Source organism: Opisthocomus hoazin, chromosome 6 (genome assembly GCF_030867145.1).
Source record: "Opisthocomus hoazin isolate bOpiHoa1 chromosome 6, bOpiHoa1.hap1, whole genome shotgun sequence".
Lineage (NCBI taxonomy): Eukaryota > Metazoa > Chordata > Aves > Opisthocomiformes > Opisthocomidae > Opisthocomus > Opisthocomus hoazin.
In genome coordinates this window covers 73,585,478-73,611,443 of record NC_134419.1, presented here as the reverse complement: position 1 = coordinate 73,611,443, position 25,966 = coordinate 73,585,478, and the positions used below count along the sequence as shown (strand labels likewise).

At 41.6% G+C, this 25,966-nt stretch overlaps 1 protein-coding gene across 3 annotated transcripts in view; it reads left to right on the top strand.

Annotated features, from left to right (window-relative positions):
• The window catches only part of CACUL1 (CDK2 associated cullin domain 1), a 56,427-nt gene that overhangs the window by 8,596 nt on the left and 21,865 nt on the right, over nt 1-25,966 (top strand). For 2 of the 3 annotated variants that reach the window (XM_009937766.2, XM_075423822.1), the window contains exons 3-5: nt 2,954-3,056; nt 14,993-15,088; nt 21,022-21,124. In XM_009937766.2, the coding sequence (XP_009936068.2) occupies nt 2,954-3,056; nt 14,993-15,088; nt 21,022-21,124 (302 nt within the window). The remainder of the gene's footprint in view (nt 1-2,953; nt 3,057-14,992; nt 15,089-21,021; nt 21,125-25,966) is intronic. The other variant, XM_075423821.1, reaches the window with a different exon arrangement.

Below are 25,966 nucleotides of genomic sequence, written 5' to 3'. Positions count from 1 at the left end.
TTAAGTGTGTCAGTTTTTTAAGTTTTCTTTTAAAAATTATGTCTGCAGATGTAATTACTCTGACACAGCCTCTTCCAACCAGTTTTTTTTTAATTTTATTTTAGAGGATGTCCCTTTGCTTGATGAATGGTCTAGACAACATAGACTGAGGATGGAAGAAAAACTGCTTTTTTTGTTGAATTTAATGATGGTGCTTGCTTGGAGTGTTACAGAAAGTCTGTAGCAGACTTAAGGTTTAGATCCTCTCTGCTTCCCTAGGCTAATTCTTTAGTTTGAAAATGGGTTGGTTTTTTTTTTAAGTGGTTCAAACAGCTATATATATATTTTTTTTTTCAGTGAAACTGAGCTGAAAATGCAGTGGTCTTTTTGGTTGTCTTTGTGCTGACTAAAGGAATCAAGGTTTCCATAATGCAAACTCAAAATACATTATTAGATACACAAACAACTATTTTTGCCATGATCACTGATAACTGTAAGTGTCTACTCCACAGTAGTGAAGGCTAGGAGATAACTTCAAAAGTGTGCATGCAGGTGTTTACTATGGATCAGTTCACCCATAAGGTACCAAAGTGTGATTAGTGACTTTTTCCATCTTTGAGTCCAAAGCCTGCCTGTGCATAGTCACTTCTGATTAAAAGGGTTAAATGGATTGACAGGGAGAAGTGAAGCAGGCATTCAGATGAGGAAAATGTGGAGAGCCAGGTTGTACTTCTGGCAGCTATTACAGCTGCCTCCCCAGTACAAGGCAATTAGATTGCTGTTCTTCAAGACAACGTGCAGATCTGAGACCTTCATCCCTTTCAAACTCTTAGCTTCTAATGTCCTGCTTGGGTCTTCCTTTCCCTCAGGTGTTTGGTTATGCTAAAGGATAACAAGCTGCTGGCTTCTTTTGGGTAATAGCAGGGCAAGGATGATTCACAGAGTCGGCCCACAATCAGGAACTGAAAACAGGATCTGAAAATGCGGAAGGAACCTCTAAATATAAGCGTTGGGATAAAATGTAATACTCTCTACACATGCATAGGAGGACTGGTGTTTGACTACAGAACGTGTTGCAGAAGTAGCTATAGCAATATTGTATGTGACACTGGGCAGAGGTACTTCAAAATTCAGTTTGGGTACATTGTTGCGAGTGAAGAGGTCAGCTTGTGGAAGTGGCTTTATACTGGTTCGTTATGGAGCAATTAAACATAGGGGCATGTGCTGTTGTTACCTAGCTGGCTGGTTTGTAAGAGATCACGAAAACCAGTCTGGCTTTTCTTATCAGTGTTTCTGTCTTTGACCCAAGTTCGGTTGATATTTTTGCTGTTGTTGCATCGTACCAAAATGTCTTTTGCGCTTGCTTGTTCCAAAATAGGATCTGCTATTGGTAGACTTCATGTGAAAGAAACAGGATGACTTTGACTGTTATCTAAATAATAGCAAATGACAGATACTCAATTATTTAAAAAAATACAGTAGCAGGAGAGGTGTGGGGTGTCTTTTGGTTTTTCAGAAATAGCGTGGGTTGGCAAATGAACAGACTGCGTAGGGCTGAACACTATTTTTGGGGCTTTTGAAGTTGTCAAGCGGAATAAACATAAACTTCTAGAAGCTATTGATAACTTCATTTGTAAAACCTTCATCCAGAAGACTTTGAGAGCGCGGTTATTGAATGAGAGCGCTGCCTTGGTCCCTGAAGGCTTGGAATTGGTGCCTAACCTCTCACTTGCGTTACAAAATGCCAATAGTCCATAGCCTACGGTTGTTTTAACCCCATCTTTGCCGTTTGTTTGTTGCTGCACCACCTTCGCAGTAGAGAATCGGAATGCCATCATTCCCCTGCAGAGACAGTGTTGCTGTACCATAGCTTTGGGCTTTTGGTGCTGGTTAAAACCTGCAGAATTCAAGTCTGGGATCTGGACCTTGCTGAAAATAGTTCATTTGCGCATGTCCTAAGGAGCAGTCTCTGGCCTAAATTGCTCGCTGTTACAGTACCCTGCACAGAGGGAGGGAGGGAGAGGGGAGCAGAACGGAGGCATGGGGAGGAGATTTGGCTCGCCCAGGATATCGGGTGAAGTCTTCCTTGTGCCTCTTCATTTTTGGTAGCTAGCTTTCAAAATGCTGACTTCAAAGAATGAAAGCACTCGAGAGAAGTAAAAGCTGCTTGGTACAGATAATGCTGGTGTTAGTCCTGACAACGATGACTACCTTAGTGTAACTTCTTGCTGAAAGTAATTTATGTATTTGTTTTACAGCTGTTGTAAATGTATTTTCAACACGTAGCCTTATTTTGCAGATATGTTATATTGCCGTATGAGAGCAATAAAATGTTCTTAAAAAAGCAAAGGTAACACTGAAGACCAGACTTAACACAGCCAAGCCGAGGAATGTAGAGTTAAAGTTTTGTTGCTCTTTTTCTGCGTCTTTGTTTGCTGTGAAGAGGTAGGGTTTTCTTATAATTTAAGTAACAAAGGATGGAGTAACGTGCTTGGATCTGTAACTTTAGAACTTTTGCCATTTCTTCTTAAAACGCTAGCATGGTTTTGGTGCAACTTCTGTGACTGTTTGTCAGTATGGCCCTTCTTTTAAAAAGGGTTTTGCCCTAGAATATGCATATAATCCTAAACCTGCTTATTTTAATGGAGTCTTCATTGATGTAGGAGGGGAAGGCCATAATGAGGAGTGTGCTGTTGACAGAATTATCCTAGCTGTTCTGAAGTGCACTGTTAAGAAAACTCATTGTAAGTGAGATTGGGGATGGGAATGGGACGGACATGCGGGGACCTCCAGAGGAGACTTAGGAGTCTTCTGGAGCTCATTCCAAGCTTAGGGCTTATTTAAAAGTTTAGCAGTCATTCAGTTAACCCTGTTATCCTCTAAAATGAGACTTGAACAAAGTATTTTGAAGTCTGTTACCCTTCACTGCAAACTGTTGTAAGTTCATTGTTTGTTCCTATATTTGTTTCTGCAGTTGTGTGTATAAATGTGTATGCCAGCAGCATTCGGAACAGATGTATAGTGACCTAATAAAAAAGATAACTAACCACTTAGAGAGAGTCTCAAAGGAGCTGCAGGTAAGAAGCTGCGCAATCTAATTTTGTCTTTCCTGGGATCTGTGATTATATCAGAGCAGCATGTAGATGGCCCATGGAGGGGATGGTCCTTAAGACTGATTTACAGTAGCTTATGAAATTGTGGACTACTTCATTCGCTAACTGACTGTCAGACAGAATACCAGCGACTAGATCCAGTTGCATGGCACTGATTAAACTTAGAGATCTGAACCACATGGAGAGCAGTGGCTAAACTTGAATGTGTGATGCAGAATCAAAGATTAGAGAACAGGGTATCTACAATATAAGGAATCTATATGTATATAAATCTACATATACAAGATGTAAATGCATCAGTCAAACATAATCTGAGCACACGACATGGATGTCTGTCATTGCTGTGTTGATGTAAACAGTTCATGGTCCTCGTGCATCACAAGCAGCACAAAAGGGAAAATCTGAAGGAAAAAGTTCAAGTGAATTAAATGTGAATTGTGAAGTATAAATTAGGAATTATTGCATGTGAAAGTTTTGTGCTACTGTTTATTCTGCATTTTTCTTGCCTATCTCTAGATGTCAGTGGTTTACAGCAGTCCTAATACAGTTTGTATATCCTTATTCTTCTTTGCATCTTAATTGTGCATCCATGTTTGTTTTCATGTATGTTCCTTGCTGAAAATTCCTTTTAGGCTAGAATCTCCAGGCACGTTCTTGAAATTGTCATTGCTGTAGCTGCTTTACTTCCCTGCAGCTTTTGTCGCTTCCGTAGATGATGTTTGTGTTCCGCACTGACTTGCAGTGCATCAAGCAGAGATGCCAAATACAAAGGAACCCTAAACCACAGCATCTCCTTCAGTGCTTCTAACAACTGATAACTGATTTATGTCAGTCAGAAGCAGTCTTACTACTTTTAACTGTATCGAGTAGTTCTGGCTAAGTGTGCGTTCCCATCAGAAATATATAGCACTGTGATTGCTCCGATGTCTTTCTCATTTCACTCTCTTCCAATTGGTGCTTTCCTTATAAAGAAAAATAACCACCCTGCATTTAATGGGCTCGTCTTTCACTATAAAATACCTGGGTTGTCTTGAGCTATGTTCTTTGCTTCTTTTCTCTTACAATTTCTTTATTCCTCATGGAATGAGAGCCTCACTCTTCTGTTAAAATTGCTTAGAGTAGATGGATGTAATGTTTAAAATAGAGCCTTCCCTTGTTTCTGCTGAGCTGGTGCAGCCTGTACATTTTTCTTCTGCTTGTGAGAACTACGAATTGTTGCAGCTGTACAGGTTTGGTCAGTTCTGCTGATACGTCCCGTGGTAGTGTACTGCATTACTTTGCTTTAAGTTGGGGAATATCTCAAATCCTTTACTTGGTGGAAGTCCTTGATTGATTCCTCTAAACTTTCAAAACTGAGACCGCTGCTTTTGAAGTTTGCTTTAGCACATATGTGTATTAAATGCTTCTGCCTGAAACCAAGGCTGCCTTCTGAACATCAGCTGTTGAAACAGTAATTGAGACAACTATTTAATGCAATCTTTGTCTTGCAAAAGTTTCCTTACGTAGGTTAGACACACCTTGTGGCAGGTGGCAAGAGGACTAATACAACGTGATACCATCTTTGAGTGTATTACGTGAATTTTGTCCGACACGAACATGACTTTGGTTTTGGATGGTAAATCCATCTTTTTAAGCTGCTTGAAGTAAAACTGATGTGCCTCAGAAAATTGTCCTCTACAGAAACTGTTTTAACTGTGGGTTGTGAAAATTACTTGTAAGAAATTACTTTACTACAATGTATTTTGTTATCCTGATGTTTTTTTGATCTTAATACATTTTGGTGACACTCAATCACTTGGGTTTTATGTTGAAAATGTGGTGCTAGATCTTTACTATAGCAACAACAGCAAATTACTTTGTACATGTTGGTCAGTTGGAGGTTTCTGGGTCACATAGCAAACAATAAAAAATGCCTATATATGGGAATCCTTTTAATGCACAATATTTGGTGTTTCGCTTTTTCTGACAAACTCATTCCACCTGCCAACAATATTTAATTTAACTGCAGACTTCTGTTTAATTGGCGAGGTGTGACTTGATGCAAGATAACTTTTTTTTTTTTTTTTTTACATGGAGAGATGTAAATGTAGCCCTATATAAGCAGGAATGCTGGTTTGTGTCAGAAAGCAGATGATCATGAAAACTGAAATGGCAGGCAAATGCAATGTCTTATTCTGGACAAGTCGAGCAACTTCTTTGCATAGAAGTGCAACAGTTTAATGGCAAATGGATTGCAGAATATCTGCATGTAACCAGCATGCCAGAGCAAGCTGTTTCCTACCAGAACCACTCATCCCCAGCAAAAGCAGTAAAACTGTCAGATATTAAACAGTAAAAGCGGGAGCATCTCAGGGGACCAGTCAGACTTGCTCTTGCATGGTTCCAGCCGTATTGGAGTTTATGTTCTTTCTGTGTGGCATTTGCTGCAGAAATTCCCTATGTTGGGTTTTTTTTTTTCCCCTGTGTGCTTAGCCCTTGGCTTGCCTGTCCAGCTGGCCTTGGCTGATGCTGGCAGAGTGGTAGGTGTCCGGGTGTCCTGAGCTGGGTGTCTGGGATGCTGAAGCTGGGACTCCGTGGTCACACAGGGGCATGCATACACTCCCTCTGCGTGAATTCTGCTCTTCCAGACCGCAAGATACCTTCTGTGCATTGGTGTTTGTCACCACACGTACTCCCGAAGATCTGCTTCACAGGTTTTCACCTAAAAAAAAAAAAAAAAAAAAAAAAAATTTCAGTGGTGGCAGAGGCATTATGAAGACGTGGGTGGGCTGATGTGTTCTCTGTTGGGTGAAAAGCAGTGAGCGTTGCCTGCTGAGTAGTAGTACATTTAGATGAGATGAATTGCTTATCATCAGACCATCAGCTGTTTGATATGGGACCTCCCATATCCCGAGACATTTCTAGCTCCCTCCTTACTGTAAATAAATCATAGAATCGTTAAGGTTGGAAAAGACCTCTAAGATCATCAAGTCCAACCATCAGCCCCACACCACCATGTCCCGAAGTGCCACATCTACACGCTTTTTAAACACCTCCAGGGATGGTGACTCCACCACTTCCCTGGGCAGCCTGTTTCAATGCCTGACCACTCTTTCAGTAAAGAAATTTTTCTTAATATCCAATCTAAACCTCCCCTGACAGAACTTGATGCCATTGCCTCTTGTCCTATCGCTAGTTACTTGGGAGAAGAGACCAACACCTGCCTCACTACAACCTCCTTTCAGGTAGTCGTAGAGAATCATAAGGTCTCCCCTCGTCCTCCTCCCGACTAAACAGCCCCAGCTCCCTCAGCCGCTCCTCGTCAGACTTGTTCTCCAGGCCCCTCACCAGCCTCATTACCCTTCTCGTAGTGAGGGGCCCAAAACTGCACACAGTACTCCAGGTGTGGCCTCACCAGTGCCGAGTACAGGAGGAAAATGATCCTCTGCTCAGGCTCTTTCCCGTTATGGAAAGACTCCGAGCAAGGACTGCCTTCCTTGCTTGCAGTGGATGTCTGACCAGTTTCTCTGCATTAGTAAGACTGAGTTTTGCCATGTGGAGCTTCCAGTAATTGAGAATTAGATTACCCTAATTCTTGAGTTGATCAGGATTTTGGATTTTGTGTGGTTAAAAACAAAAAAAAAGAGTGGCTGCAGAAAACACAAGTGGACATGTTTCCTGTTGTCCTGAGGTCTGTGAAGCCTGTAGTTATACAGATGATTTTTCCAAGATGCTTTATTTGGAAACATTTTACTGGTAATGGACATAGCCATTATGCTGTGGTTTAAAATAATGGCAGCTGTTAAGTGCTGAGTCATTCAGGTGTATGAGGTAGGGTGGATACACAGGCGTATGCTTTCAGATTAAATACATCTCTTTTTAAAATGAATAAAACCATATTTGCATTAGGCACTAGTGCTTCTGGCTTACCTTATTCTTATGCACTCTGATAAAGTCATTTAAAATTGACTACTCTGCCCAGTATCTATCTCTTCAGCAAAAGACACTGGAAAGCTCTTTAAACACTGGCAATCAAAATACACTGAGGCATTGAGCTGGCCCATGACAAAAGTAGCTTTTTTTTTGTCCAAGTGCAGTGAAATATTTTCATTTTATTTAGAATAATCTAAATAATTCCTTTAGGAACTGAGAGCTGAAAAGCAGTTCTTTGTCATGTTGCACCCTCTTTTTATTTAGAGAAAAGAGAAAAAGGGATCTGTTGGGTTTTGTGAACAATATATTTTTTGTAATGAACATGACTGAACTGAGCAGTCGCTGGTGTTGGTAGATAATTTGCATGGTTGCTGTGTGAGCCCCAGGAGCTGCAGATTTGGGGTCTTCACTGTGCAATGCCAGAAAGCTTTCCTGCCTCATATTAATCCTTACAACTTCTCAGCCTTCTGTCTTGTCAGCTCGCAAACCAGTCGGTGCAGTGTATGAAAATATCTCCTCACCTGTTGTTTCCTTGGAAGAATATGCATTGCAGACGGGTTACTGTAAAAGCCATTCCGTGATTTTGAGGACTGCCAAATCTCTGGGAACTGAGTGCCTTTTGTCACGTCACTGTCTGTTGCCATCTGTTCTTAAAAATATGTCAGCAATAACTGTTGCGGACAGCCTGTTCCTTCCTTGCTTTTTTTCTTTGTGTCTCGCGTTTACCTTCCCCTTGTCCCCTGTGATTATAGGGAGTTTTGCCATCCGGCGATGAGCAGCCTGTCATTTTCTGCCCCAACTCTTTCTGAAACGTTAATCTGATGCCTTACTCCAAACTTCAGATTAGTTTCTGAACTTTCTTATTTGTCTTTTAGAAACACTTGTGTATCCTTAAGTATTTCTTCTGATTACAGGAATGAAAATGTGAAGCTAAAGTGTCTTGTCACATTTGCCTTGGGAGCTTTGCATGCAGTCAGAGTGGTATAAAAATGCATTCAGATCGTGCTTTGAGGGACTGGTAAAACTGAACTTCTGGCCATGGGCAGAGTTATGTACTGGGTACCACCTCACAGCAGTTCTTCATATTTGTACTTTGAAGTAATTTTACCCCTCATTGTTTTGTAGATGCATTTTGCTTTCCTCCCAAGGTACACTGATGATTACATTACCTTTATATAGTGCTGTATTGCAATTGAACTGTTGTGCCAGTCTGTAAAACAGAAATTTCGACATCATCATTTATGGCGGTTTTTTGTGTAAACTTAAAATCAGATTGCTAATGGAGTTGTGATTAGACTTTAGTGATGTATTTATGGGAGGCCAGGTTATATACTCCATTGAAGTGAAGAAGCCCATTCCTATTACGCTCTATGTGGGTGTTGTCTGACTTACTAGCCAAATGAGGAACACAGAATCACAGAATGTTTGGGGTTGGAAGGGACCTCTGTGGGTCATCTAGTCCAACCCCCCTGCTGAAGCAGGGTCACCCAGAGCAGGCTGCACAGGACCGCATCTAGGCAGGTCTTGAATATCTCCAGAGAAGGAGACTCCACAACCTCCCTGGGCAGCCTGTGCCAGGGCTCCATCACCCTCAGAGGGAAGAAGTTCTTCCTCATGTTCAGCTGGAACTTCCTGTGCTTCAGTTTGTGCCCATTGCCCCTTGTCCTGTCGCTGGGCACCACTGAAAAGAGTCTGGCCCCATCCTCCTGAAACCCACCCTTGAGATATTTATAAGCATTTATAAGGTCCCCTCTCAGCCTTCTCTTCTCCAGGCTGAACAAGCCCAGCTCCCTCAGCCTTTCCTCATAGGAGAGATGCTCCAGTCCCCTCACCATCCTCGTAGCCCTCTGCTGGACTCTCTCCAGCAGCTCCTGATCTTGCTTGAAGTGGGGAGCGCAGAACTGGACACTTTTTTTTTTTTTTTTTTTAATGCACAAAGAACATCAGGGACCTGGGTAAGAGCCAGCAAATACAGGTGAGCCTGAGCTGTGATGAAGCTGGACTGAAAGCACCAGCTCCCACTAAGCTGCAACTGGGCTGGCTAAAAATGAAGGGCCTTCAAGCAGCATGATCTCTTCCTCCAGACACAACGCAGGCCACAAACATGGGCAAAAATAAATAGGTCAAGGAGAGTGGCTCTTTCAGAACTAAACTTTTCAAAGCCAGCAGCGCTTGGGCAGGCAGGACCATGCCAGGGGGCTGGCAGGGGCCACCCCTGCATCGTCACCCTCCTTTGGGCAGCGCAACGTCACCCTGGCTCCCTCACGGGCAAATCCAGGCAAGCATAATTTGGTCACTAATAACCACAATGGGATAGAAAGGTGGTGGCGAAACGGTTCCCACTGAGCTTGTAGAACACCCAAGGGGTGCAAATGCTTTGCTCCTAAAACAGCGTGTGCGTGATGCAGCCGGCATCCAGCGGACTCGAACTGATGCTCGATCGGTTTGAAGAAAGGGTTTTGTTTGCAACATCAGGAGCACACAGTGAGATGACATTAGCCACAACTGGGTGGATGCAGGTCAGCAGAGGAGAGGAAGAGGAGGAGATGGTGTGGGCAGTGCCTGCTGCTCCATCTGGGATCCGGGAGAAGCAGCTCCACAAACCTGACCTGGAAAACTCTTTTAACCCCAGCTGAAGCAATGCTTTGGCAAGCAGCAAGCCTGCTTCACATCTCGTCTCTTGTAGCACAGAACTAACACTCCTTTTAGCTCCTGTTGAGTTGAAATTAGTTAATTCATTGAATTTCCGTAGTTGCAGAAGTTTCTCAAATGGTTGTGTAGAAAATGAACCTGCCTTCTCTATGTTCTGCCTACAGAAGAGATTGGAAATAGAGGCGGAAAATCGAAATTGAGAACTTGCATTTCCTAACTCTTTTCTTACTAAATTTATTAAATCACTAGTGTTTCTTAAAGTCTGTTTGGGTCAACTGCATGATCTGTTAATATCGACAGTCGCTTTTTTAAAGAGGAGACTCAGACTGGCAATTTGTCTGGTCCATAATATTTAAAAGCAAAAAAGACCCCAGACATCCAGTACTATTTATTTATCAGCTTTGCTGAGGGAGCGATGCTTGATTGTGTGTGAAACAAGCCTTTACTGGTGTGAGTCACACTGAATTGAGTCGAATCAAATGAATGGTCAGTATTAGAACTCAGAAATGTGTGCATCTTCATGTGTGGACATCAAAAAGATGGCTTTTGACTTGAGGTAAGGTAGGGATCACCATACTGCCAAAATTGCTGTTAAAAATGACATTGTCATGAACAAGCTAACCTGAAAAAAGCATCCTTGCCTGCAGCTTTTTGAAAACACTTACATTCCTGCGGTCATTTTTAGTTCCTTGCCACGCTACACTGGGTGCTGCAGACCCTGATACAATTACAGAAAGACAGAAGAATATGGCACAAATGAATATGTATTTACTAGATGGAAAAGGTTCTGAAAATTTCTTCATGTTAAACAGAGTTTTGGTGGTCCTTAGATACATGTTTGTAAAACAAAAAGACATTGTAGAACGGAAATGGAAACATGGCCTAGATATGCTACCCTGCTCCAAGACGATTATACGAGAGTACGTCACGGTGCTGTACGGCTTTGGACAGTTTTGAGTGCAGACTTGAATAGGAGGACTCAGTCAGTCTTTGAGTGAATTGTACTTTGGCTTGATGTCTTTTTTCAAAAGTTTTAATAGTACCCTTGTCTAGTGAGGTAGACCTGGGCATCACATAAATTGTCTGCAAGGCAAAGTAAACACATTCCACTTTCTTGAGGAAGAACAAAAACTGGTTGCAGAGATTCAGGCCACTTACATGAATAGCAGGTTAGTTTGTGTAGTCATAGCCATTCTCCCTTTTCATTTGGCAGGCGTGGGAGAGATGAATCAGCATGCATGCTGGCATTTTGACAGTGAGCATGTTCCCAGGAAAACGGAACTGCCCGTTCAACATAGGAATGTAAGCTTTACTAAATATATTGCTGATTGTGCCAGACGACTAGTCATAAACAGATTAACTTTGTGTTCCTCAAGCAAAGAACTGTTGTCACTGTTTCTTTCTTGTGAGCCATTTCTGAGTTGTCTTGAACCAGCAGCATGTCTTCTGGTTTCATTCATATGTTCAGTCAAAGAATGATACTCAAAATTGTTTTCAAACTGAAAAAACCCGACATCTTCATGTATATGGTTTCTTGCCCATGAGTTCAATTAAATGCCTGGATACTAGATTTCAAATAAGGGAAGGGTAATATAGTATATAGTACACAGGGTCTCTAATTGCTTGTTTTGTTTGAAGATGTGTGTCTTGCATGTCATCCTTTCTCAAATGTGTTTTCTTGTTAATTCTCATTTCTTTTGGTGCTGAGATGTCCACTGTGGTGCGTAAGGAGACTAAATGGTGCCCTTAACATTAACTTTTTAACAGCAGCCATAGTATTTTATGCTAAGTAGTCAGCTCAAAACCAAGCTGAGATTTTAAGCAAATGCGACTGCATTACAATTTGAGAAACCTGGCCAAACGTGTAGTGCTCCCATGGACAGAGGCACAATATAGTTGCCACTGGAAAACTGTTCTTAACCCTGTGAGTGGTATATGAGAGCAAATGTAGGAGAGGATTTAAGCTGTCTCTCTGTATAGGGTGTCTTCAAAAAACCCCAAGCATGAACTGACAGTTTGATAGGATTCAGGATGGGGAGTGAAGGAACAAAGAATCCTCTTCCTTCCAGGAAAACCTTAGGCCAGCAGTATATTTTTCTTTCTTTGAGTAGCTTCCGTAATACATCCCTCAGGTAACATAGGAGTGGTTTTTAAAGACTGAATTTTGTTGGGGGGGGGGCGGGGGGGGGAGTTCTAAGAAGTAAATGTCATGGTTAATTCTACCCCTTCCTTGTAATTAACACGGCTGAATGTACCTGTTATCTTTTGTGGACTAAAACCCAGAGTGAAAAATGTCAGCCTGCACAGTTTTTTTTAAATATTTTTTTTTTATAATAGCTATAGCTGAATAAATATAGATTTTAAATGTGACTTCTACTCTAATGGTGGCCATTTAATGGAAGAATCTTCGCAGTATCTAGTTACTCATGAATTTGGTGCCACACACTGCTTTTTAGTTTAGAAAATTCATGTAGTTTATATAAAGCTAGTCCTACTCCAGTTACTGTCATATTAATGTGAATGTAGAGATGTGGAGAAAGTTCCTATGCTCTGACAAGTAATTGATTTCAGTCTAGCAGTTTTGAGCATACATACAGTAACACCCTGATGAACAGAAAACAGATGGTTCTGTTCTCTCCACACAGGTTACGATAATTCATAGATGAGCTGTGAAAATACTGTTATTGATTTTTCTTTGGCTTGGGTCTTCTGTTAGTTTACAAGTCAAGCAATAAGTGAGGAGAGTGGTTGCATTTTTGTTGGAAACAAGCAGAGTTCAGGTAGTCTGTGCTTTCCTGAGAGTTTCTTGACCGTTGAGGCTTCATCTGCAACACTGTCAGGAGAATAAAACTTAAAGGTAACGTCTCATGCTGATAAAGCAGTTAACACCGTGATTTTGCATTCCAGAGGTTAAGACCCAACGCCTGATATTTTCCTGACACTAGTGAGTGCTTCCTGTGAAGCTGTCAGGACTTTTCTTGGGTTTTTTTGTGTAGATCTAGAGCAGTTGCTTTCCATTTGGTTGTAAGGTGGTGGTGGTCAACGGGTGTCCTTTCAGTAAGGGCCTTGTGAGGTTGTTCTCTGGAGACAGCTGGGTGTGCAGTTGTTGCTCGCTTGTAAAATGTCTCAGTGTGTCATAGGCTTTGTGAGGTGAGCTAGCAGATGTTTCATCTCCAGGGGAGGAAGAAGATACCAGTCCTTCATATGCCCTGTAAAAAGGGTGGCAGGCTGGGTATACACCATTGCCTAGAGTCCGTTCATGGGATTAAATCACATACTGTCCAGACAACATCTGTCTCTGGTGGGTGGTTTGGTTTGTTTTTTTGTCTTATGAGAAATGCAAGGTCAGTGAGAGAAAAGTGGTGCCTTGTGTCAGGCTATGGTGTCCTTTTGTCTGACATGTTCTTTGAAGTAGAATTTTCCTTTTTCTTTAATCTTAGAAGCTGTATACCAAGTCTTTACAGATCAGAGAGTATAACCATATTTAAAGTTGAGGTTAAAAAGGAGTGAAGCAGGAATACATACTGCTTAGAAATGCAGACTTTGTTGCATATTATTTGCAACAAATTATATATGTAACTATATATGAAAGGGAGTCCTTGGAGTTCGTAGCTACTTTTATGCATTGTTGGCATTTTGAACTAGAATTTGTTTGGCCACCCCTGAGAACTGCATCTGCAATAAGATTAAAAACTTACAATCAAAATGGGGAATAACCATATATAACCTTTGGCAACAGCATATGGAATAACACTCTTTATTCCTTTGCCAGTTTTCCTTTCCTTTCTGAAACTTCTGCTCTGTATTGTTGTTTGTGAAAATTACCCACGTGTTCATTAAGCATATTAAGGAGGGAGGCAAAAGAAGCTATTTTAAAGGAAAAAACTTTCATAAATTTAGAATACTTAGTAGAGCAAAAAGTCAACACAAATTTTAACTGTTGTCTTAGGGCCCCTGGAGAATGTCCATACAAAGGCTGACAAGTCTGCTTCGTAAAGATAAGAGCTTTAAGTTCCGATAAAATGGTTGAGGTGCAGCTAGCCTTGAGCATTTGGCTGTAGAAAAATCTTTGAGCTTGTTCGCTTGCAACGTTCCAGTCGCTGCTGCATTCTCCATGCTCTTCTGGCTTGGCACTGTCAGAGGGGAAAATGGTGCGAGGGAAGAGAAGTTTTGCTTCTCATTAGCAAGCAACACTTTGTCCTTGGGTGTGCATAGGTGTGTGTTGTATGCGAACAGTAGAAACTCCGGGAGCTTCCCACCCTCTCCTCTGAGAAGACGGCAGGAGGGAAGGCAGGAGGAGTTGGGCTGGGGGCAGAGCTCGGTGGGTGGGTGGGTTGGGAAGGAGAGGGGGTAGTGGAGGAACACGTTACCCCTGCTCCACTTCCATCCCTGGCTGTGTAAGTGCACTCCTGAACGCTCTGATGCAGTTCCCCTATTTACAAAAGCAATGGTGGCTAGTGCTTCCCATTTTTCTTGTTCCCTCCTCAATTTAACTTAGCTTGGCTGCGGAACAGAGCTTTTTAGCTTCCTTTTTCCCTTCTTTGGGAAAGATAGTGTTGTACACAGAAAATAGCAGTGCTGTGCCTGTGGGCTCCACAAGGCCTGTCATAAAGCTGACACATTCAAGTTTTGTGTAGCGAGGTTTTTCTTGGGGCTGCGGGGTAATGCTGTGTAGTGGAGCACGGCAGCAGGTTTTCGTGGGCCTGATCTGGAGTGCAGGACTCCAGGTGCAGAGCTCTTTCTGAAGACATTCCTTCATAGTCCCTCCAGCTCACCACCCTGGATACTTGCCTTGCCGTAGGTGACCCAGCAAAAACTTAAAAACGTTCTCAGTGAAGGACAGTGCTCCCTGAAGCTGGAGGATGTGCCGCTTGCCAGCTCAGATGCAAAGCAGCAGCTCAAATGCCACCCTGCTGTCTTGCAGTAAAAGCTCGCAGGGAGGTCGGAGCACACACTGCAGCACTTCTTGGAATTTGGTTACGGATTCTAGGTGTGACAGATAGTTCTTTCAAGATGAAGGTCTGGTCTTTTAATAAATGTTTTTATTTGCGTATGCTAAATGGTAGTTTGTTGCAGCATACTGTATGTCCTACTGAATGCACCTTTTTGCTGGGCACTGACACATAGTCCTAGGCAAAAACCAGTTACGGAAGAAAAGTGGTTTTGCTGGAGGGAGTTATAGCAGAAACTCTGGAATGATGTGTGGCTTGCTTTGTGTGGACTTAGCGTATCAAATACTTCGTAGTTATTTTGAGTTTGCTATGAAAGCATAGCCCATGCTGTTCCAGATCTTTCTCTTGTTCAAATTACAACCTGACTTTTACGGTTTCTTGCAGGCCAGCCCTCCAGATCTCTATATTGAAAGATTTAACGTAGCTCTTGGACAGTATATGGGAGCATTGCAGAGCATTGTGCCTCTTTTCATATATATGGTAAGTTTTAGAAAATTCTTTTCAAATAAAGTATATCCATACACAAGATGCTGACTGAAAGTGAAAAGAATAAAATGCAGCTATAATGATTTTTAACTTGCAGAACTCATGATTCATGCCTGGGTTTGCTACCTGCGTAACAGTACTGATCAAGCTGTGTGGGGAGAGAAAGGGGAAGCCATGCTTTTAAATGTAGAGTGTTGCAGTTGATTTCTGCCCTAGTATTTATTTCCTGGGAGTGGGGGAGAATGGTTTTTATTTTGATTGGAAAAAAGCTGTCCCAAATAGTTAGGTCATTATTTATATCTTTCTGAACAGAGATAGTTCAATGCCTGTTTATATGTTGGCTTGGTAGTTTGGGCAGGTTACAAAGATGATTGTTTCTTGCTTTTAAATTGCACAGATTCAGACAAGACAGAAAGAAGTGTCCCTTGGGAATGCCTGTGTCACTTGAGAAAGCAATTTAGAGCATTGACTGAATGAAGACAAACTTATGTTCGTAGCACTGTCAGGTGTACTTGCAGAGGTTCAGAAACCATTGGCTATATGTGTTTGTTGTGCTGGTTTTGTAATTTATGATATCTTCTGTACCTCTGAGGAAGTTTATTATTTGCATCATTTTTGTCAAAGTGCCAAGACTTTTTTTATGGTAATAAATAACCTATACTTGAAATTTGTCCTTCTCCCAGAAGCCATCCTTGCATTGGCATCACTTAAAAATTGAAATATTTTTGGGGAAAGAAACTTCTCTAAAGGAAGAAATATTTAAAGTGATTTAGATTAAATACATGTCAAACTCTTCAGCTTCCCAGAGTTTGGGAAGCAGTATCTTTTGGAAGGATCTCCTATGTTTCAGTGAATGTATCTGAAACCAGGTAACTTGCTACAGTCTTTCTGTATAGTGTTACCCTACAGATTTATTGCATTAAAAGAGAAATTTGCCTTTCTTGAACTGGGTGTCTTCTCATCTGCTCTTTTATCTAGTCAATACAAAATGAAATCCAGTTGCTACAGCTTCACTTGTAAGCTAAGGGTTGTGTTCCAAGCGATGACTTTGATTTTTCTCCTGGCTCCTGTCACGAAATGCTGGGGAAAAACTAGGAGACTTTCCCCCCCTGTTGCTTTCAGATATGTTTAGATGCTAGCCATTTTTTTTACCTATGTGTGCTTGTTTATTGCAGGCAGGTGTTTAAGCAGTTTACAGATGGAGCTGTTCAGGTGTGTGCTTTTATTGAATGCTCAGTTCTGTCACTGAGGTTCTTCTGTCACAGAGGTCAAAATCTATCCTTCGCAATTAAGACTACAGCAACTACCATCGGAAAAACGTTCATGAGACATATAAACAGACAGGTTTTATCATTATAAGCTTTGTCTGTATGACCAGACAAAGTGCAATTGCCAAATAGATTTCCATGTCTTTCTTTGTACACGGCTGTGGTGTGATGTTTGTATCTTCAATGAGGAGCGTTCCATGTCCCATCATTTCTTTTTTTAGAGTTTGAGTCTAACTGATATCTGAACATAGTAAAAATGGTTAATGAGTAATGAACAGACCTGTAGAATGAATAGTTAGCGCTTTTTTTTTTTTTAATTTGAGAACAAAGAAAAGTGAAAGCACTCTACTGTTTTAAAAGAGATGCTGCTTTAAAGCATGGCTGGTGATTTGTTCAGGCAGTAAAACTCTGTTCCTGCAAACGCTTTCTCATTTAAGTGACTTAATTCAAGTTAGGCCTGAGACTTATGATAGGATTGTAGAATGCTTTGGGTTGAAAGGGACCTTTAGTGGTCATCTAGCCCAGCCCCCCTGCAGTGAGCAGGGACATCTTCAGCTGGATCGGGTTGCTCAGAGCCCCATCCAACCTGACCTGGAATGTTCCCAGGGATGGGGCATCGACCACCTCTTGGGCAACCTGTGCCAGGGTTTCACCACCCTCATTGTAAAAAAAACTTCTTCCTTCGATCTAATCTAAATCTACTTTCTTTTAGCTTAAAACCACTACCGTTTGTCCTGTCGCTACAGGGCCTGCTAAAGAGCTTGTCCGCATGTTTCTTACAAGCCCCCTTTTAGTGGCTTACGTATTAGTTCCTCTTGCTGCCAAACGCAGTGCTGCTGTGGCTCAGCTGTGTAGCTGGTTTTGAAGGCTAATGTCAAATTAAGTTTCGTACTTTTTTCTCTGAAACAATAAATCAGTGTTGTGCATGGTGTGGAAAATATCTCTGGAGAAGCCAGGATGAAAGGTGTTTGCCTCAGTTTTTTCTGTATGCATTTGGAAGTCCTTTATGTACAGCCTCTTGCAATTTTACATTGTAGTGTCTAATCATGCAGCAGCAGTTTCCTTCATTTAGACAAGAAAAAACAATTAAAAAACAATTGCAAGAGGTGAAAGCCTAATTATTCTACCATATAAATTACAGCTTTGCAGTTACTTTAATAGATACTTTCAATGTATTTTTAAGTGAAGAGGATTAAGTTGTTGAACTCTGCCTTTTTATCATAGATGACAGGGCTTTCCTTTTTTGGTAGTGATGTGATTGCTTTAATCAGGAGTTTTCAAGGCTGTTGAATTGCACCAACGAACTTTGTTCTGAAAGGATAATTACATTGCTGCTTAGGAAAACTTTTAATATGCATTTAAAGATTTTAAAATCTATGAGGCCAAGGAAAACCTAAAGTGTTTTTGTACAACTAGAACATGTTTTTGACCCCTGGTGGCCAAAAAAGGCGTAGTATTTTGCCTTAGGCTTAGTCCTGTGTCTTTTCATATCAACAGCAGCACTTTTCTTCTTTTTCCTGGTATGCACCAAACTGTATTCTTGTGTGTGAACGGTGGGAATACAGGAAAGGTGTCATCTTAACCTGCGTGTATATGGTGACCAGTGTGTTTCAGAGCTTGTCTTGAGTGATGGCTGAAAGGGCTGACACTGCAATTGAGGGTGCTTTCTTTTTTCTTCTTTTGCAAGGAGCACTAATGGTTTTCTTTTTCATGTGGTGCTGGATTTTTTTCAGTCTTATGCTGCCACAATGGACTTTTCAAGAAAGCACGGAGACCCAAAGCACTTTTGTCCCTCCAAAATTCTGCAGGTTTAAGCTTCTTCAAATGTTCTGTGATGTAACTGCAGATAAAACAAATTAAACTGGAAGTCAGCTTAGCACACAGTGGTTTATTCCCAAGAAGAATTCCTAGTAAATAATTGTTTGCTTTGTAAAGCTGAATGAGGTTATTCTGAATGCTTAGAGATTGTACATATCACAGTATGTTGCACACATGAATGAATAAAAATCGTATTTCCACTTCAAGAAGAATTAAAATCAGCATTTAGATGATATACTTTTTCTAATAGGTTCTCAGTTGTTAATTATACTTAGAGATGTAGCTGAAAATGTGTTATCTTGTTGCATGAAATGAGCCTAACATCTATGAGCACTGTGGTTTTAGGATAGTTAAGAATTTTTTCAGTGCCTCTAAATATTACTGTTCTTACTGGGTGGTATGGCTGGCACTTCATTGCTTATCAGCTAGAGGGCATGTTGTGTGTGTCAGAGTGTATATATTTGTGCGGATGAGGTGATAAGCACTCAAATACTGTTTTTTCTCTTTCAAGTGTTTATTGCTGTCCTCTTAATATTAGCACAATTCTATGTCTTAATGTTTTCCAGATTGCTTTGTGATGTGGGGGTTTGTAGAAGAAATGCTTGTATCGGAGCTGACTTTCTCAGTTACTGATATCTGCTTACCTTTTCCTTGTCAGTTAGACCTTTAGGTGACTTGACACACTTTTCAAGAAATAGTGGTACAGTCTAGGTAGTGACTTCTTATACTGAAAATGTTCCTTGTTTTCCATTAACAAGGATAGGGAAGGTGACAGCTCTTCTGCGGTCTCCCTTCAGCACTGTGGGTTGCAAATGAAGTACTCCTTAGGTGATTTTTTGCTGTTGTCTTTTTAAATCCATGCAAGTGTAACATCTTTTTGGAAAGGTGTTTCCAAGTGAGCAAATGTGAAGAATATTTTACAGTTGTTGTATGTATAAGTAACATGTTGAAACTCTTCTTGAAACTACTGGGGGTTTTTTTTGTAGCTTTTCTAGTTATGAAACGTATGGTGTAGGCTTTCCAACTCTTAAAGCATCACAGTTTGCACATGTCATTGCCTGCTGCTTTTAATGTCAGAAGAGCTGGAGGCTGGGGAAGGAACAGAGTAAGCTATTTCTGTAGCCGGCTGCACCTCATCTGTCAGCTCATGAGAATCAGCAGTGTGACGTCAGGTTTGCCTGGGGTCAGCAGACGGGTGCTGGGACGCTCCGTTGCGCCAGCGGGTCGGTGGCAGGCAGCGTGTGGTCAGGAGGCTCAAGGTGGAAACCCTTCAGGAGGTCAGGCCTGATGAAAGGCTGTAGCGTGGTGCGTAGCTGAACGCTGCTTAGAAGGTGTCGATCCCCAGTTGCTGTGAATTTCTGCTGCAATGGCAGCTCACCACTGACCAAAACTATTACAAATGAAGTTAGTCTGTTTCTTACAAGATGGGTTATTTTGTCTACAGAGCCTCTCCCTCAAGCTCTGCTCAAAGGAGAGGCCCAGGTGAGGAGGAAAACTGAGTCATAGCCCTTGGTGAAACCTCTGCAGGTGGGATAGCTTCAGGGAGGGAACTGGCAGTACGATGTTGCTAAATTTAAAAAAAAAATCTTGATTGTTGCTCAGCACTGCAGCAAACTGAAACTTCAATAGGGGCATGCATTCAGCCCTTGGATTGCCTTGGTTCGAACAGGTTCAGTGTTCATTAAAGGTGAATTGCTGCTGCTGAATGCTTGCCTTGAAAATTTCAGTGGTTTCTGCATGGACAGTTTGTTATGGTATGTCTGTAGTTTTGGTAATGGTCGAGAGAGTGGGTTTCACAAGAAAAAACAAAGATTGCTTGAATAGTGCTCTGAGGGTTTGTTCAAATTATATTAAATGCTGTAGCGAGTAGGAGCACAACTTGATTTAAAGTGTGGAAAAGCCTTTCCTCCCTTAAGATATCCCTTCCTCTAGTAAATCTCTCAGAGAAGTGTTCCAGTACGTTATTTTTTTAAGCTGATTTTCTGTTACAGTATCTGTTAAACTCTTTTACACAAGTTGTCCAGATGAGTTCAGTTGCTCTAGTTCCGTGTTAGTGTTGTACCAATAAGAGATTTATCTTGAAACAATTATTTATTCCAGCATTTAAAACCCACCTATGTATAAAATACAATCAAGAAGTCTTACTATTAATTTCAGGCTGGGATGCTATGTATAGAGAGCCTTGAGGAACTCGTAAATAGAATTTCCTTGGAGGGTTGAAGAGGTGAATTTATTATTATTGCTGAGTGGGTCAAGATAATTGAATCCTAAAAATTTTAGTGTAGTCCAGTTTTGTATAGATTTGCATGTATCACTTATTTCCACAACTGAGTAATTCTGAGAAGCTGTCCTCAGAGATTATCGATGAACCACAGAAGCGGATAGCTGTACTGATGATGTATTATTGTAACATACCTGTTTTAATGGCTTAATCACTTTTAGACATTGGTAAAAATGTTTTCTTTTGTTATAAACATGGTGTCCAGCCCTATTTTGTTGTTAGAGCGTTTATAAATTTCTAAAATGAAGTGTTTTTCTACAAACTCCCCAGTCTGGATTGATATGGAGATATATCTGTAGATATAGAAAAAAAAAGTGTGCCTGTACGTAAGTAGACTTGTTGCCAATCATACCACGTACATTCTTGATTTTAAATACATGTGTTTTTGTTGTACAGGAACGTTCTACGTAGTATAAATACAGTCACCAAGGAAGCACTTTACAGGTTAAATATTCTACAGCTTTAAAATTCTGAACTATTTTTATTCAGGGGGAAAAAGTAAATTCACTTTATTTGCTGTTATGAAAAACAAACTTGAGAACTTCTGTCTTATTTTCCAGAATAAATTTTACATAGAAACCAAGCTTAACAGAGACTTAAAAGATGACCTTATAAAGCTGTTTACGGAACATGTTGCAGAAAAGCACATTTACAACCTAATGCGTAAGTAAACCTGTTGAATTTTTCTTATAAAGGGAGGCTAGAAAACAGCAATGCTTTCAGATATTTCAGAAATCCACAGCAGGTAGGGAGAAAATGGCAAAGGATTAGTGAACCTGAATACAAATGCATTTTTAAGGCATCCACATGAAGAAATATGGCACACCAACTTATTTTTTTTCAAATATGTTATTTTGTATGAATTCATGGTTTTCTTGAGTATCTGGGGGAACCAATATATAGTTTCCCTTATGGTTTGTGGTTATGACATAACAAATGTTCTATTGTCCTGTTATTTGTGCTGTTATTCTTTCATTTCATTATCAAAATGTTGACGGGCATCATTAAGAATGTGGTGTGGTCAAAGGGTCGTGGTATTGCTGGGGTAATTGACATGATGTGCTCGAGTACTCCCTGCTAGTGAGTGAGCTGCGTAACGCTGACAGCAGTTTCTCCGTTACGCTAGTGGGTTAACGCAGACAGAATATGCTTCAAGGGATGCACTGCCCGTTGCGTGCTGCTGAGTTTGCCTTCAGCCTGCCGCCGTCAGTGCGTGTGTGCGAGCACAGGCACCTTGCTATGGCCTGGTGAGCGTTCGAGAGGGCAATTAGCAAAGGCAGAGGTAATCAGACTTGGAGTTCAAACTGGACAAATGTGCAGAGTGGCGAGCAGTTGGCCAACATGCGGAGAGCGCTGCCGTTGCAGGTGCTTTGTGCAACGGGATAGTTCCTGTGCCCTGTGCAATGTTTGGTGTCGAGCCTGGTGTGTGCTCCCTGCCGTAACCCAGCCCTGCTGCAGAGTCTCTGTTTCCGTCTAGCTGCTCCCCTCGTCTTGCCTCTGAAGCAATTGCTGTCTCTGTGCTAAACGGGAACTAAACGATGGGTGATTTGGAGTCGAGTATATTCCTCCTTTCGTCTTCACTTGGGTAGTAATGCCCTTCTCTCTCTCTCTCTGGCAAGGAGCTGGGGGAAAGGAGCTGTGCTATGTTTTTCAGGGTCCCTGTGAGTTGGCATGCTGGGAGGGGTGGGTGAGCAAGGTGACTACCCTGAGGTCAGGGAGCCTGGAACCCTAGAGAGGTGGGAGATTGTCAGCCCTGATGCCATCTTGTTCTTCCCATCTGGAAAAGTCTTCCTAGGAAGAGCTTTTGGCCCTAGAATTACAGAATTATAGGTTGGAAAAGACCTCTAAGATCACCAAGTCCAACCATCCACCCAGTACCACCATTCCTACTAAACCATGTCCTGAAGTGCCACATCTACATGTTTTTTTAAACGCCTCCAGGGATGGTGACTCCACCACCTCCCTGGGCAGCCGGTTCCAATGTCTGACCGCTCTTTCAGTAAAGTAATGTTTCCTAATATCTAATCTAAACCTCCCCTGACACACCTTGAGGCCATTGCCTCTCGTCCTATTGCCTGTTACTTGGGAGAAGAGACCAACACCTGCCTCGCTACAACCTCCTTTCAGGTAGTTGTAGAGAGCAATAATGTCCCCTCTCAGCCTCCTTTTCTCCAGACCAAACAGCCCCAGTTCCTTCAGTTGCTCCTTGTCAGACTTGTTCTCCAGACCCCTCAGCAGCCTTGTTGCCCTTCTCTGGACAGGCTCCAGCACCTCAATGTCCTTCTTGTAGTGAGGGGCCCAACACTGAACACAGTACTCGAGGTGTGGCCTCACCAGTGCTGAGTACAGGGGCACGATCACTGTTCTGCTCCTGCTGGCCACACCATTCCTGACACAAGCCAGGATGCTGTTGGCCTTCTTGGCCACCTGGGCACACTGCTGGCTCATGTTCAGGCAGCTGTTGACCAACACCCCAAAGTCCTTCTCTGCTGAGCAGCTTTCCAGCACCTCCTCCCCAAGCCTGTAGCGTTGCATGGGGTGGTTGTGACCCACAAGCAGGACCCAGCACTTGGCCTTGTTGAACCTCATGCAGCTGGCCTCGACCCAGTCTGTCCAGATCCCTCTGCAGAGCCTTCCTATCCTCGAGCAGATCGACACTCCCACCCAACTTGGTGTCATCTGCAAACTTACTGAGGGAGCACTCAATCCCCTCATCCAGATCATTGATAAAGATGTTAAACAAGACCGGATGCAAAACTGAGCCCTGGGAGACACCACTTGTGACTGACCACCAGCTAGATTTAACTCCATTCACTACCACTCAGCCAGTTCTTTATCCAGTGAAGAGTACACCCATCCAAACCATGGGCAGATAGTTTCTCAGTGTAGCAGATGAGATCACCTTGTAAATAGCAAGATAATGAGGAGTACCCACACCTGGACCTGATGTTTTGTTTTATACTTGAACAGTATCATGAAACTTGGTGAGATGATTGCTGCAACAGGATCGTGGAAAATTCAGCTGATATTGCTTTAAGATTAAATACATTTAATTTTAAGTGTATGCATTTTTCAGGCAATGAAAACATTAATGTGATTTTTTTTTTTAATGAGAAAGCAAAGGTAACACTAGTGAAAATCAATGTCAGATGTGTGTTGCTATGTAATTTGTTTTCTGTGGATGATAATAGGAGTATCAAACAGAAATTGCATATGAAGTGATGAAAGGAAAAGAGCTCTGGTTGTGTGTGTGTGTGTAAATCTGGATACTACCTCACAGCTCCATGCTAGTTGCAGAAGTAAAATTAAAAGAAAACATTGAAAAATAAAAATAGCTGTCACTGTGTTGCTGTATATGGGGTCTGTTGTTTAATGACCAACTTCTTTGGATTTCGTTTTGGTCTTACTGTCAGTTTAGTAAAACTAGGTGATTTAGTTTTCATCTTACTCTGAAGTAAGATAATATACACTGACATTTATAAGCTCCTAACTGTGATCCACTTGGTTAAATGTTGGGTAATAGGATCTTTAAATTGAGTTAAAGTATGCCTAAATAAAATTCTAAACTTGCTAACAGATTCCTGGGAAGTAACTGAGGACACATCGCACATGTTGGAGTACTGTAGAGGTGCAGAAAAAGTTCTAGTGTCGATTTATTGTGTGCCATTCTCAGCCGTTCTTTCTAGCTTGCTGAAATTCAGACCACAATAGATAATATAACCCTCATCTTTGGAAGTGTAAAGGCTTATAAGGATATAAGGCGTTGTTGTTAATTGCTTTACTTCCCACTGCCATTGTCAGTGTCTCGTGCTGTTTGCTGGTATTTGATACAGACTAGGTTCAACAGCAAAGTTCTTTTGTGTTATTGGGGGGTGTATGTGTGTGTGTGTGTGTGTAAGGTTTTGAGTGGATGTGCTTAGAAAATTCAAGTAAATTAAATTGTGGTCTTTATAGAGAAATGGAATCCTGAGGTGTTTTTTTAAAGAGATGCTGCAGCTGCCGTGTCAGTGAGAAGAAACATGCCTTCCCTCTGTTTTAAAATACAAACAACAAAATCATTTGAATCAGTTTGTGGTCTAGACTCGGAGTACAAGAATAACATGTGCCCTTGCTCTTGAAATTTGTTGCGATGCTTTTCGTACAAAGGAGTTTTTGTTTGTAGTATCGTGTCATTCTGCCAGAGCCTGGAAGCTGGCATTTCTATTTCAAGTTGTGTTCAGGAAAGACTGTAAGTACATCCCAAGTTCATTTGGTTTAAGAACAAGTTCCTGCTCCACTTCGAAGGACAGGGAAAAAAAAAGTCAGAAAAGCAGTGCAGCATGGGTCTCTTCTTGGTGTTTGATCTTGCCGAGGCTCCCACTGCTGGAGTCGGCCCCAGTCCCTGTGCTGTGTGGTTGAAGGCAGGAAGATGCAAAAAAAAACTCGTGGTGCAGTGGGCCCTGGGTGGGAGCACTTTTCTGAGCATTTAGTTGCAGAAAATGGAGTGATTACGGTGTGAATTCATTATTTACAGAACAGATACTGCTTAAGTGAACTTCAACAAATTTTGCCTGCACAAACACTGATTTGGTTCCTTTTTTTTATAGAGGAAATTTTTTAAAAAAAGATCTGCAATCTAGAGCTCTTCTGAGCAGTTAAATACATAAAAAATTATATAGATGCATGAACACAGTTGTGTTTGTGAAACACTCTTACACTCACATATATTTGTTAAGTCAATGCTCTTCAAATTACAGTGAATACATTTGAACTAAATGAATATAACCTGATTATTTTCCTTACAAAGCCAAAGCTGGCTCTTGCTGATAAGATTGCTGTATTAAATGGCTTGGGAGAAGTTGCTATGTGCAGAACTGCTCAACTGAATGTAGCAAGCAAAGATACAGCATCTTATTTACAAGAAGCTTCAGAAATGGAGGGGAAGATGCGGATAATATCCCCTTGTCACTAGGGAAGAGGTAGTGGAGAACGTTGTCTTTGTTCCTGCTGAAGTTCTGCGTGAGATGACTTGTAAGCAGTAAAATTCAGAAATATGTGGGTTTTTTACTTACGTAGCCACTGTCTCTCCTGGCAGGTTAGACCTGGCTTTCCTGGACTGCAGTCTGAGTGCTCTGGAAACATCCTGCCTGTTAATTCTTGTGTCTAGAAAAATGGCAGTTATTGCGAATTTTAACTGTCTTCAGTGATGAAAATGGGTAACAGCTCCTGAAACTCTCTACTGCTAGTACTTGCAGTAGGTAAAATTCAATGGCAGAGAGTATTTGCAAGTAACTGCTGCTCTTCTCTTTTTTGATATTGGCAGCTTAGTGCCCGCAACAAGTTTGCTTTTGAATCTAACATAAGAGAAAAGCTATTAACAGCATCCTGTTGTTCTGCTGGTGGATGAATCGCTTGCTTTACCATTGCAAGAGTTTGCAGTTAGCCCTGTTCTCTTTCCAGACACTAAAGATAGGAAGGTGAGCGTGAGGCTGGAGTCCTGCTCCGGGAGGACTGGTGAGCTGCTCA